A 14,080-nucleotide genomic window follows, 5' to 3' on the forward strand; every position below is an offset into this window, starting at 1 on the left:
CTTTAGCTTCGGTATCAGGTGTGCTATGCTGGGGTAAATGGCCACGCATATGGCGTTCAAAGGTGTGTATGTCTCATACTTCGGGGTAGGGGCTGTCCTGACACGTGCTTGACCCACTATGTTGACTGTCTGGGGTCGGGGATTATCATGGCAATACCCATGGTTATCGAAGTAGTGTCATTGACTCCTTTTACTAAAATGAGACTGGTGAGGATGGAAATCTTTCCTTTTGCCCTGAGATTGATATGTCTGTTGACTTGGCAAAGTATTAAGTAAGGCAAAGGGAGACACTGCTGCTGTTTAGAAGGTCGAGGTTTTCTCATTTGGTTAGATCTGGCTTTCACTCCATACTTGCTGATAAGGGGTGGTTGTGGGGGGTTTCCCTTGATATGTCATTGCCTCGGCGGAGGCATGGTTGTAAGCATGTGCCATCACCTCAGAATAAGTCTTCCAAGTGTTGGCATTGATTATGCACTTGAAGAAACAATCACGTAGGCCTACCGTGAAGACATTAAGGGCAGTCTTGTCATCTGCCTCAACGCAGCGAGAATACTCATGGCTGAAACGACCGGCATACTCTCGTAGTAACTCGTCTAGCTTCTAGCGAATAGTGTACAAGTCATCTACAGAATGCAAGCAATCAGTCTGGAATATGTGTTGAGAGATAAACAGTTTCCTCAGTTCCTCAAATGAGTCTACTGTCTCAAGTGGAAGACGGCAATACCAGTTTAGAGCTCCGCCAGAGAGGGTGGAGGGGAAAAGAAGACATCGTTCTTCGTCGGTGTGCATCCGATATGCTATGGTGGACTCAAAGAGGTTAAGGTGTTCAATTGGGTCCTCCCTTCCAGTATAGAGTTGTAAACCAAGCTTTTATTTTATCTTCGCTTGAAGGGGGTGTCGAGGATCCTCCTTGTAAGAGGGTCAGACTTAGGTTGGTTCCAATCAGGTATCTCAGCTTGTCGTTCGGCCTTCAACTTGTTTACTTCCTTAAGAAGTTGTAGGACAAGAGGGTCCTGAGTGGAGTCATGTACCACTGGAGCTTTCTTTCGTAAATCTCCATATCCTCTTGGAAGTATGAAGGTTTGATCAAAAGCATGTGATTTTTCCCTGGACTCGCCGTATTGACTTCCAAGGTATGTCTGTCCAAACATTTCTGAGTCCCCTATATCTTCGTGTTTCTCTAAGACTTGTTGCCCCTTCCCCAAATTGGTAGCCGGCCTGGGACATGGGAGGGGATCGAGTTTTTCAGAGACCCTTGGGTCATTGATCTTCGAGTTTACATGGATAAGATTGTCTCGATGTTGCTTTAGGAAATCTCGACAGTCACGAAAGACGGCTTTCGATCCTTCCACTCATTCTATAAGGAGGCGTCTTCCTCTACTTCTTCTATTTCGGGTCGAAGCAGCTGGGTTGAGAGAAGTCTCATGTTGATTAATGTTTTGATGATTAGCTCGCTCCTTATCAGGGATACCCATGTCGAACGAAGGTGACCCTCCATGTTGGGGGGCACCCAGATGATGGTTGATGTCCACAGGGGTAACGAGCTCGCGTGTTTGAGTACGCCTAATTTCATGGAGCGTCTCAAACAGCTTCTCATACTGCTCCTGGAGGACCTCATTCTTCATTGCTATCTTGTTGTTTTGAGCTTCTAGCTCATCAACTTTAGCTTGAAGAGCAACCTTCTTTCCTTCATTCTTTCGTTGCCTCGCACCAAGTGCAAAAGGGGTGTCATTCTGCGTGTTGTGGCTTCCTTCACTCCCCATGTTGGAGAGGGATGCCTGGTCAAAAGAGAGTGTACAAATGGTGGAAACCAGCTTAATAAAGCTGAAGAGAGTGGGAATAAGTGTCGTTCCCACAGAAGGCACCAAATGTTGATGCACAAAATCAATGAGGACTTTGGTACAACAAAAAGTGTCAAGTTTGTGACCTTTGCTAGATTGCTCCGATCACTAGTGTGAATAAATATGTAAATGGATAGAGACAGGGAAGTAAACACAGGATGTACGTGGTTCACCCAGATTGGCTACGTCCACGGAGTAGAGAAGTTCTCATTAATTGTGAAGGGTTTACACAAGTACATAGGTTCAAGCTCTCATTCAGTGAGTACTAGTGAATGATATAATACAAATGACATTCAGAAATATTATGAGAGAATGATCTCTATTTATAGAAGGGAGTTTCTAGTTTCTAGTTTCATTCTGATATTGACACGTGTCGTGTTATGATTGGCTTCTGATGTTGACACGTGTCGCGCTATGGTTGGCTTCTGATGTCGACATGTGTCGCGCTGTGATTGGCCTTCTGATTGGAGGGAAACTCTTCTGGGTCCTTGACGGTATAACGTTGACCGATGCTCAGTAGTTTCAAGATTGGTCAAGTATGGTATAAACACCATGTATCCCTCGAAAGAACCTAGCTATCTGGAGAGCATGCATGCCAATTAAAGGAACCCAATCCCAATCTTATATTAAGCTGACATCAAAATTCTATGACCACATCTTGAAGAAAATTTTCATTATGATCAGAACACGAATGATACACCATATGTTTCTATATAAGTGGTGAGAAATTTTATTTTTTAAATTATTAATTTTTTAACACAGATATCTGACTATTTGTATAATAACACGTGGTATACCACCCTGTATTCTGATCACATTAAAAAATCTCTCCGCATCTTGCAGTGCCTTTGATATTCATCTAATGATGGCCAACTGCCTAGAGTAGACTTGCCCCAGCATGAGGTTATATATTGGAGCTTCATGTAAAAGAACTTCATATGTGAATAACACCCAAATGAAAACCTCAAAAAAAAAAAAAAAATGACAGTCCATGAAACATTACTTAGACATCTTTAGGCTAGGCATTTCAAATATTATGACATATGTAGGACTAAATTATCACTAATTTATTTGAATTTTTGCACAAATGATATTGAAATGATGATTTAAGAAATAAACGGTTTTGATTATGATATACGTGTTTGGGTTAATATTTGAACATTAAACTTAGATGAAGGAAAGCCCAAGGGTGCCAAAGAAGCCACAGAGACAATGACACCCAACCAATCAAACAAACAAACATACAAACTTTGCTCTCAAGCCAGATTTGCATTCAAAAGCTAAAATCAACCCAGATTCAATCCTTTTTAGCGACAAGCTATCTCTTGTCCAGTTTAAAGCTTTGCTATCTCCCTTAGTGGCGTAGTATCGATTCCCTTGTGTAAACTTGTTTACCATCCATCCCCTTTTAGCATATAAACCCTTGGTAATTCAAAGAGAAGTGATTGTAAGAGGTTCAACCTTGACAGAGAAGGTGAAATCTTGCCCGACGCTCTTTGTGTGTTCTCTAAATTTGTAGATCTATTACTTAATGCACTCTCCAGTATGTATTCAAGTCATTTACACCTGTTTTCCTACTTTAAGAGTCTTATTTGTATTTGGATCTGGTTAGTTTAATGGATATGTTATCATTAAAATCAATCAACAACCAAGCAAATGACTTAAGGGGATTTGGACTCCCTTCATTCGAACATACAAAACTATGAACTAAAAGTCCTTGTTTACAAGGCAAGAAAAAGAACATACAATCCTCCTCCTTCTACATCTACTATATTGAGATAGCAGTGACACGCCTAACACTCAGTTAGTTTTGATTGCGAGCCTCAAAACCTACACCTAAGACCCCACAAAGGCACCTTTCAGAACTAATTTTGTCCTCTTCTTGTAGCACATCAACAAGCAAGAGCCCGACTACACATCCAAAGTGTCAATCCCTTGGGGAGCTATGCTAAGGTCAGACGATCCTTCTCCAGAGAAATCTTCGCCACCAACAATACGTATAGGAAAAATTCGTTATGTAAAAGGAGGACGATTGTCCCCTCCTATTTTTGTCTCCTCCCATCCCCTCCTTTTAATTTTGACCATTTAAAAGCAATATGATGGTTTAAAATTGTGCCACATATTTAGCGAGCCTTATTTAATTTTTCTTATTGAACAAAAACAATAAAATAAATTAAAAAAATGCTCATTAAATATGTGACACAACTTCAAGTCATCAAATTTCTTTTGAACTGTCCAGAATGAAAGGAAGGGATGCTACGGGACAAAAATGGTAACCAGTGAAAGCCTTCCAATCCTCCAGCTTTAGACCATGGGCGAAAGCTTGGCGGAGCAATGCCGGGTGGAGGTGGAAGGCCTACGAGTCATGAACTTCTTTTTCTAGAGAATAAGCAATGAGGGTATATGGGGACTTTATTTATAATTCTTATAATTAATTTGTTGTGACGATACATATTTTGTCTGAGCACTAAACTAGACGGTTAGTATCATAAAGTTACGGTTTTTTTTTTCTCGATAAAAAATGAGGGGGTACCCCTTTCCGATCGACAGTTTAATCACTTTGGGGGTTTAAGGTTTCTGTCGGTATCAAATGTGGCATGATGTCTTTCATCGTCGAGTTCAGTTCGTTGGGTCGGTTTAGTTGCAAGATTTTGCTCCCTTGGTCAGTGGTAGGTCGGGAAGCTTTTCTTTATCAGCCGTAGTTCAGGTGCAAGTCCTATTAAAAAGGGTGGGACGAGGAGGTTCAATGGTATGATTTTAGTTTTTATTGTAAGCTTCTAGTCACACCCAATTTTAACTCTTGACACCGGGCAATCTCTTCACATCCAACACCATTTTAAAAGTATAAATTATTTGCTCTCCCCACCCAGCCATTATTCCAAGTATTTCTCCCACTAATTTATCTATTTTCTCTTCTCATCCAAACATCCTTTCTCCTCTATAGTTCAGCTGACAGTACGTGTCTTCTCTTGGTTTTCTTGTTTTTTTTTTCTCTTTTTTTCGTATGCAATAGCTTCGGGACGAAACCACCGTACATTAAAGTGTCACTAATCCATCGCCCTCCACTCTCTTTACTTTTCATTAATTTCCTCAATATATTGGTAGTATGAGTTTACTAGGTTGGAGAGTTGATACTGGAGACCTTAAAACTTACAATTTAAATTCATATTAACGAGTTTGAGATTGGTTGGGTATGAATACAGCTTGGATTGATTATGTAATGTTTAGGGTTGAGATAAAGTGAAAAATATTGGTTTGAACAAAATCTAGTCGCCAAGGGAGTTCGGACCTGGTTGATCGAACAACTTTATAGATTGGTTCGGTTGGTTGCTGTTGAACATGTGCGTGGAGTTCGGTCTATATGTTGGAGATCGGTTGATTTTGATTCAACACCTTTGAAGTTTTTGGACATTGTGCCATCGAATAACCTTTTTTTTTATTCTTTGTCCGATGGCATGTTACCTTTATATATTTTAGTGAATTGTTACACCGTGTTGTGCAAGAGCTTTGTATTTTTGTGTTTTTGTTAACTTGAGCTTCTTAGATTAAGAGGATAGTTCTAGATCATACATGTTACATTATGATATATTAACTAGATTCATTTGTGAAAACATATTTGTTTGAATATATTGTGAAACAAAAAATAATCACAAGGCGACACATGAATTTCTAGACAAAAGAGGACAAAAGTACCCTTGAGGTACAATGAGATTCCTACGCTCGAGCAGCGTGCAGTCATCCCTCAACCAAGTTAAAAGTGCCCCAAAAAAGTAACAATTCAAAAACCATCTCATCAAATCCCTCTTACAACGTAACTCCCAAAACCTATTTTATTCCATATATATTTTTACCTCTTTTTCCCTTTTTTAGCTAATCAATTAGCTATCATTCCATAACTTACAAAATATTCCACATAAATTACATAACCTCCAAAATATTCATTCCAAAAATGTGTTAATTGGCTAATTAATAGATTAATTACCTAATTAATCCATTAATTGCCAAATAACTCACACATTAAACCACAAAATGCACACAAAAAGCATCCCAAAGGCCGGCCACCTTTTCTCCAAAGGGGACCGGCCATGCCCTATACATACTACCCATTTTTCTCTAAAAACCTAAGTCCACACTTTTGCAAAACTCCAAAAACTATGTAAACACTTTTCTCTTTAAATTCTAACTTTGGCATAAGAGGTTATTTGGCCAAAGCCCTCCTTATTCATCGTGGGCACGTGAGGCTTTTGACCTTAACCAAAGGTGTTAATTGTTTTGTAGGTGCAATTTTGTCCAAGATTAAGGAGGAATAGATTTGCATCCACAAATTGGTGCTTTCATTGAGAGCAGAGTCACACACTCGTAGAAGACTCTCGCATAAAAAGGTTTTTCTCTATTTTCTAGTCCACTTGCATTTTTTCGTACGTTCTTATTATTAGAATTTTTTATTTGCACAGATTCTTTGATAAAACGTAAAAGAGAAATACAATGGCTAGAAATTTTAAAAATTTCACGAGTGAAAATTCCAATATTCAAGAAATGGGACTGCGACGATCCACGAGACTAAATGTGATCTTAGAGGGAGCGACACCACTACCACAACGCTCCACCATGGCAACCACCGCGGTGGCCACCACGACAATCACCCGCGGCGAGGTCCATGGCTTCACCACCACGGCCCAAGCTGTGCTATCCAAGGCCCACGCCACCAAAGCCACGGCCCGAGCCATGTTACTTGATGCCCAATGCGAGCCCAATACGTTGCTAAGCCGAGCCCAAGCTTCGCATTTGCGAGTATCACGCACTGAGCAGCCTGCTCTCGCGGCCCAACCTGCTCCCGTGGCCTAGCCTACTCCCGCAGCCTAGCTTGCTCCCGCCAAGTAGCCCACTCTCATGGCCCAGCCTGCTCTCGTGACATTCCAAGCAGCCCAAATCGGTCCAAGATTAGTTCAATTGTCCCCGCTTCAAATTTATGGGCTTACGATAGATCCAGGGGCATTTTCACCACGTTTCTCCACGAATTTGACATTTCCCAATTCAAATCTCACGCCTGGAGCCTACCACACTTCCACTGCTCAAGGAGGCACATTCTTTCCAACCTCTTCCAATCTAAATGGCGAACAACACTTGTCTCGACAAATGATAGAGTTAACGAACGTCTTTGCACAACAAACAACCTTGGTGAATCAACTCTTACAACGCACCGAGATCTAACGTGCCTCCGACGAGGTGTTCCGAAGTAGGACAAGGGCAGATGAACCTCTCTACCAGCGTCCCAGCAAGCAGCCCATCAACCAACCACGATCCGAACGTTCTGGCAGTTTACGATCCCACTTGGGTCCTTGGGATAGCGTATACTCTCGTCTTAGAGTGCGGAGGAACGTGCATTTCCGATCAAGCCCATAGACGAGCATACGTTCACGATTGAAGTCACACTCCGATTATCAATATGGACAACCTTCTAGACAAAGTGTTCATTCACAGCTAAGCTCACAATGAGTATTCTCCACCTCACATTGGAGTAGGCATCATGGTAGACGGAGAGAAGCAGTCGCTCAATCGGACTCAAGTTTAACCGACAGCCTGCGAGTAACCTGTTTGCCTGCCAGGAACATGCCACATGTACCGCAGCCGTGACATAAATGAGTCGATCATAGGGAAGAGTGGCCCAAACCTATAGGTCATGACCGGGGGTAGTCGAAAGTTCCATTGCCTCAGCAGAGGCAAATTCAAGAAGAAGTTGAGAGGCTCTTAACTGAACGATTGCGCAATTTCCAACGTAACGAGCCTGTTGACGATGCGCTTCGACGAGACATGACCAACATAAGGATGTCACCATTCAAAAATGAGATCGAGCGGACAGATCCACTTCGCGGGTTCACTATGCCTCACTTCACTCTGTACAAGGGAGACGAAGATCCAGATCGACATCTCAAGCACTACCGCAGTACCATGATCCTCTACAGGAACAACGACGCACTTATGTGCAAAAATTTTACCACAACTCTACAAGGTGAGGTGCAAGATTGGTTTCACACTCTACCGCTGTAGTCCATCTAGAGTTTCAACGAACTTTCCTTTGTTTTCATTAAGGAGTATTCGTCTAACCGCTCAATCAAAAGGACATCCGACCATCTCTTCAGCATGGTAAAAGACCCTAGGGAGACAATTCGCGACTATGTCAAGAGGTTCAAAGTTGAGAAGGCCAAGATTGTTAGCTACAACGAGGACATAGCAACGACAACATTTAGAAATGGGCTTCCCACCGAACATCATTTATTCGAAAAACTGATCATAAGAGAAGAACTAACCTTAGCAGCTTCATATGCTTTGGTAGAAAAGCATGCATTATGGGATGAGGCCAAGCAGTCTAACAAAAACGAGTCGGAAAAGAAGCACATGGAACGTTCCTCTACCAAAGAAGACTCAGGGCCTAAAACATTCACCAATTTCACAGTTCCAATCGGCCAAATTCTCTGCAAGCTCAAGAACAAACCTTGGTTCGAACTGCCGCCACCCATGAAAGACAATCTTACCAGGCTGGATCATACAAAGTATTGTGCATTCCATCAAGGACCATGCCACACTACCAACGGCTGCCTAAAGTGAAAGCAGTAGCTTGAGAAGCTGACAAATGAGGGTCGATGCGATGAGTATCTTGATAGGTCAACGAAACAGCCTACATAAGCAAGGGAAGTCTCCATCACCCCCTGAACCCCGTTTGGGCTTTTCCAAATAAGTTCGAAGTCTCAAGCAGCTCGACGAACAAGGCCTCGCAAGCCAAAGATTATCCAGTTTGTTATGCATTTTCTACCTTCCAGCACAGTTGATTTATTTCTTTATTCTCAATGAAGATTCAAGAAGTTACTCATAAGCCTGGCTCAACTGATGTCCACAACAACTACTCAAAACCCTTTCTAAGTTTACTTTCCAGTGTGAGAGGAAAAACTAATTGCTCTTCAATGCGAGAGGGTAAACCAATTCCGCGACTCCCATATGGGTTTGCTCTCTAGTGTGAGAGGATAATCTAATTGCTTTCCAGTGCGAGAGGGTAAACCAATTCCCCGAAACCCATATGGGTTTGCTCTCCAGTGTGAGAGGATAAACTAATCCCTCTCCAGTGCGAGAGGGTAAACTAATTCCCCGAAACCCATATGGGTTTGCTCTCCAGTGTGAGAGGATAAACTAATTCCCCGAAACCCATATGAGTTTGCTCTCCAGTGTAAGAGGATAAACTAATTCCTCTCCAATGCGAGAGGGTAAACTAATTCCCCGACACCCATATGGGTTTGCTCTCCAGTGCGAGAGGATAAACTAATTGCTTTCCAATGCGAGAGGGTAAAATAATTCCCCGACACCCATATGGGTTTGCTCTCCAATACGAAAGGATAAACTAAATGCTCTCCAGTGCGATAGGGTAAACTAATTTATCTCCAGTGCGAGAGGGTAAACTAATTCCCTGACACCCATATGAGTAAAGTTCTCCAGTGCAAGAAAGCCACATAGCTCAAAAGATCGAATGCTTGAAGATCAACTAGGCAGCAAATGGCAACCCAGATGTGGCAACCTAAACAATTGCCTATGCCACGCCACTTCCTCGGCCCATGCCGAACCAATCATTGGCTTCAATCAAGCCAAGCTGCTCAAGCAATGGCCCCTGCCACATCACCTCATTGGCACATGACAAGCAGACTTCTGGCCCATACCAGCAGACGTGCCGCATCACCCTGGCGACTGCCCCGTGGCAGCACCACCCAAGAAGAAGACAAGAAGAATTATGTTTTTCTTGCATCGGTGCGGCGCGGAGAAGACGAAGAAAGCAACGAAAGACCATCCTTTGCACGGGCAAGTGTAGAAGATTGCTAGGGGAAGGGGAACAAATATCCTCTAAGCTTTCTCTCTTTTGTAGGGTAGAATAAATTGCTCTCCAAAGTTGATTTAACAACCCACTTAAGGTGGACTTAAATAGGCTTTGAGAGAAATTTATTTCCCTTTCCTAGAAAGATCTAATTTCCTATTAAAAGAGAGAATCAACATCAAAATAGGAAACAATTCAAAGTTTCCTAGTGCAAGAAAATCTCTACACTTGTTGCCCTTTTCTGCGAGCAACCCAACAAGTGTGGGGGCATATTGTGGAGTCAAAAATAATCACAAGGTGACATGTGAATTTCTAGACAAAAAAGGACAAAAGTACCATTGAGGTACAATTTGATTCCTAAGCGCGAGTAGCGTGCAGTCATCCCTCAACCAAGTCTAAAGTGCCCAAAAAAGGTAACAATTCAAAAACCATCTCATCAAATCCTTCTTACAAGGTAACTCCCAAAACCTATTTCATTCCATATATTTTTTACCTCTTTTTCCCTCTTTTAGCTAATCAATTAGCTATCATTCCATAACTTACAAAATATTCCACATAAATTACATAACCTCCAAAATATTCATTCCAAAAATGTGTTAATTGGCTAATTAATGGATTAATTACCTATTTAATCCATTACTTGCCAAATAACTCACACATTAAACCACAAAATGCACACAAAAAGCATCCTAAAGGCCGGCCACCTTTTCTCCAAAAGGGACTGGCCATGCCCTATAAATACTACCCATTTTTCTCTAAAAACCTAAGTCCACACTCTTGTAAAACTCCAAAAACTCTTTAAACACTTTTCTCTCTAAATTCTAACTTTGGCATCGGAGGTTTTTCGGCCAAAGCCCCCCCTATTCATCGTGGGCGCATGAGGCTTTTGGCCATAACCAAAGATGTTAATTGTTTTGTAGGTGCAATTTTATCCAAGATCAAGAAGGAAGAAATTTGCATCCACATATATAACAAAAATATACTGAACTTTATGAGGTGCCCCTTCTGATCTAAATTTGTGGCTCTGCTCATTCCGATATATATAGGTTGAATTCACCTCTATTAGAGAGGCAGTTAATAAATATGGTACAAATAATTTACTAAAAATGGGTATTAAAATTATTCTATTTCCTTACTTCCCTAGTGTTTACTAACACATATAAAATAAATACATAATTATCGACTCTTCCGTGAATTTCATAATATAATCCAATTATAGAAGAGTTGGGAATTAGATCAACTAGGAATGCTAGTTCATTCATACCGATTCCTTCTTTTCCTTCTCTGAATCATGATTTTTCTATTTTAGATAAGTAAATATGAAATTAGTATTAGTTGAATATCATGCATGTATTCAGTAATTGATGGTGTGATTGAATTTGATTGCCGTTTTCGTGTAAGGAATATAATTCAAACTTCAAAAGTTGAAGCATGTGATGAACCAAAACAAAAAATGGTAGTAACATGTGTCCTCTGGAGTATTGATTTTTATATTGAAACGTAAATCTGTGAGGAAAAAGGTTTCTATGAACTTGTTGAATTTGGGCGGGTGGGATCTGGACCAAAGAACAACCTATCAGTCAATTGAGAACAATATCACGGTTCCAAATCAAATCCGTCTCCCATGTCCATGTCATATGCCTAACTTAGAAACAACGTGGCACGTATTGGGCGGTGCCATTTTGTGTAGTTTTGCTTGGTACCACTTCAATCTGAGTCTCACCAGTACCCACGTTTCATGTAGATTTTAGCTAATGGTCTGCCTGGTTCAAATTTGGACCAAGTTATGGCATATGCCCCTTGACAGGTAGATCTCCTCTTCTTTTCTTTTTTGTTTTTTTTTTGTATTTTTTTGTTTTCAATCGATAGCGTTAATGGATTAAATTGTTCAGTGTTAAAGCCTTAGAGGAGAGGATGGTCGTTGGATGGAACTTGCACTATAGTACATAGACATTATTGTTTTCCGCTACTGCGGTAAAGCGTTATCTGCATTCTCTTCTTCCCTCTTCAATACTTTGATATATATACACACACATAGATAAAAAGTGATTTTCGCACACCATTTTTATCTTCTTTCACACCTCTGTTTAATCCTGACCGTTTATTTCATTTAATTTGTTCAATCCGATGCTAACAAATAAGAGGTGTGAGAAGTTAAAATGAATGTGTGAAAAACACTTCCCATATAATGCACACTTTTGTGTCATTAACAAATTTGATATTAGTAGACTGATAGTGATGCAATTCTTCACAAAAAAAATATCTCCTTTCAATATAATAGATGATTGTGTGAGAAATACGCATATACAAATAATAATAACACATGATAATTACAAAGAAAATCATCAACACTTGAGCACTTAATAAAATTTAATTTCTTAATTTATAGTTTCTTATGAATGCCCATGAGTTTTAACCTACGTAATCCACGAAGTAAGCTAATAAAATAATTGCGCTTTCAAGGTTTATGAAAATTCTTTGCTAACAAAGACTTTCGACTACTTAGGAGCACCGCAGTCAAATCCATAACATGAGATATTTTTCTTTTGCCACTAGAGATAAGCTAGTTATGATACAACCTTTGACCATAAGCCAAATGCAATACAAGCCAAGAAAAAAATTCATACATCAGCAGCATGGGCAACCATATATCCAGTTTTAACATAATAAACACTCTTGCTTTGATGGTGCCTAATCAATTTATCATAATTTTGTAAACTAGGCAAAGGAATTGACACGACAAAATGGAAGCGGTTTTAGAACCCTAAAAAACTTGGACTTGGATTGTCTGCCCTCCCATTTTGGTGCCCTCCCCGTGCCCTCCTGTTTTGTGTGGTCACGGTTAAGCCACGTCAATATTTTATATTATTTTTTTTATAAAAATAATAAAACAAAAAGAAATAGTAATATAAAATGTTGACGTGGCTTAACCATGACCACAAAAACAGGACGGCACGGAGAGGGCACCAAAATTAGAGGGCAGACAATCCAAGTCCAAAAAACTTGGTATATTAGATGTATAAATCCCAAAAACCATGAGCACTTGGAAGATCATTAACACAAGCGTCAATCGGTAGGATCTAGGAATGAAGAAACTCAAAAATTTGAAGATAGCGGTAGGTAAGGATCGGAACAAAGTCTATGGTCTGACCATCTCCCACTTTACAAGGAAGCTCATGAGGATCTCCTCGGATTCTCTTTGTTGAGATTCTCACATCCTAGTCGTTCATCGTACATCATGCGATCAGTAAGTACTATTTATGTTTAATTTTAAATAAAAAATTTAAATAATTTCTGACCGCACAATATATAATGAATGATTAAAATATGAGAATCCCTAGGATCTCCACAATTTGGATCTGGATGGGATCCAAATCCGAGATTAGAGTCACATTTGTATCCCACATAAGCTAGATGGAGAGTTATTTAGTACTTTATGAGCAATGATACCACACATATATCATCGAAGCCTTTTTGTGAAATTTCATACCTATTTCTCCTGGACGGCTAAAGTGGTGGGAATATTGTCAATACCGACGGGAAGAGATCCTCTCTGGATCTCTCTCACCAAATCCTAGGAATCCGAAGATCCTGACCCTTGAAATTTAATCTAACGGCTACAATCAAGAGCTTCTTTAAAAGTTATAATAATTGTAACCGTTTAATCAAATTTCAAGGATCCGGATCTCCGGATCCCTAGAACTTGGTGGGAGAGATCCGGAGGCAATCTCTTCCCAATACCGACATGTGGGTGCGTGTGGGGCCCGTGGTGTGCTTCTGCACAACAAGCTCCTTATTCAAAAATTCATATCTTTCCACATGTCAACAAAATTTCATGATGGATGTATGCATATCTCAAAAGTTGTACTTTGATGTGTGTTAACTTTTCTTTTATAGAAATTTATTAAGGAAACTTGTGGATAATAACGTTAAGCATAATGTTATGTAAGTTATATATTTATTAAGGAAACTTGTGGATAATAACTTTAAGCATAATGTTAGGTAAGTTATATATTTAGATCATATTTTTTTTAAATTTATATGATGTGATTGTTAATAATAAGATTTTAATTAAGTATTGATTAATGTGCAAATTTCATATTAATAACACATCACATTGTTTATAAATTTAGGCTATAAAATTAGTCCACCTGACATTATTATAACATTAAAATAAACTTATGGAAGAGATTAAAAAAAAAAAAAGCTAATGGTTGTTACAATGCACGTTTTATCTTTCAATCTTAGTTATTCAAATTTTTTTTTTAACAAAAAAAAAAGTTCAATTTCGTGTCATTTAAAACTAGTTTTTTTATTATTTCATTTTGTTATGTTTTTTGTTTTATTTGATTAAAGCGATGATTGATACGAATAAGAACTAGAA

General features: G+C 39.7%; 1 protein-coding gene across 1 annotated transcript; it reads left to right on the top strand.

The window, feature by feature from the left end:
* The first annotated feature begins 7,652 nt into the window (after positions 1 to 7,652).
* On the top strand, positions 7,653 to 8,447 carry LOC103436741 (uncharacterized). The gene is made up of 2 exons (XM_008375192.3): positions 7,653 to 7,856; positions 7,932 to 8,447. The coding sequence occupies exons 1-2, from the start codon at positions 7,653 to 7,655 to the stop codon at positions 8,445 to 8,447; spliced, it is 720 nt and encodes a 239-aa protein (XP_008373414.3).
* The last annotated feature ends 5,633 nt before the right edge of the window (positions 8,448 to 14,080 follow it).

This window comes from Malus domestica, chromosome 06, assembly GCF_042453785.1.
Source record: "Malus domestica chromosome 06, GDT2T_hap1".
Taxonomy (NCBI): domain Eukaryota; kingdom Viridiplantae; phylum Streptophyta; class Magnoliopsida; order Rosales; family Rosaceae; genus Malus; species Malus domestica.

Coding starts and splice junctions, on each gene's coding strand:
- LOC103436741 (XM_008375192.3), top strand. CDS start 7,653: ATGACCAACATAAGGATGTCACCATTCAAAAATGAGATCGAGCGGACA. Junction 7,857..7,931: donor CCACAACTCTACAAGGTGAG/GTGCAAGATTGG, acceptor GTTTTCATTAAG/GAGTATTCGTCTAACCGCTC.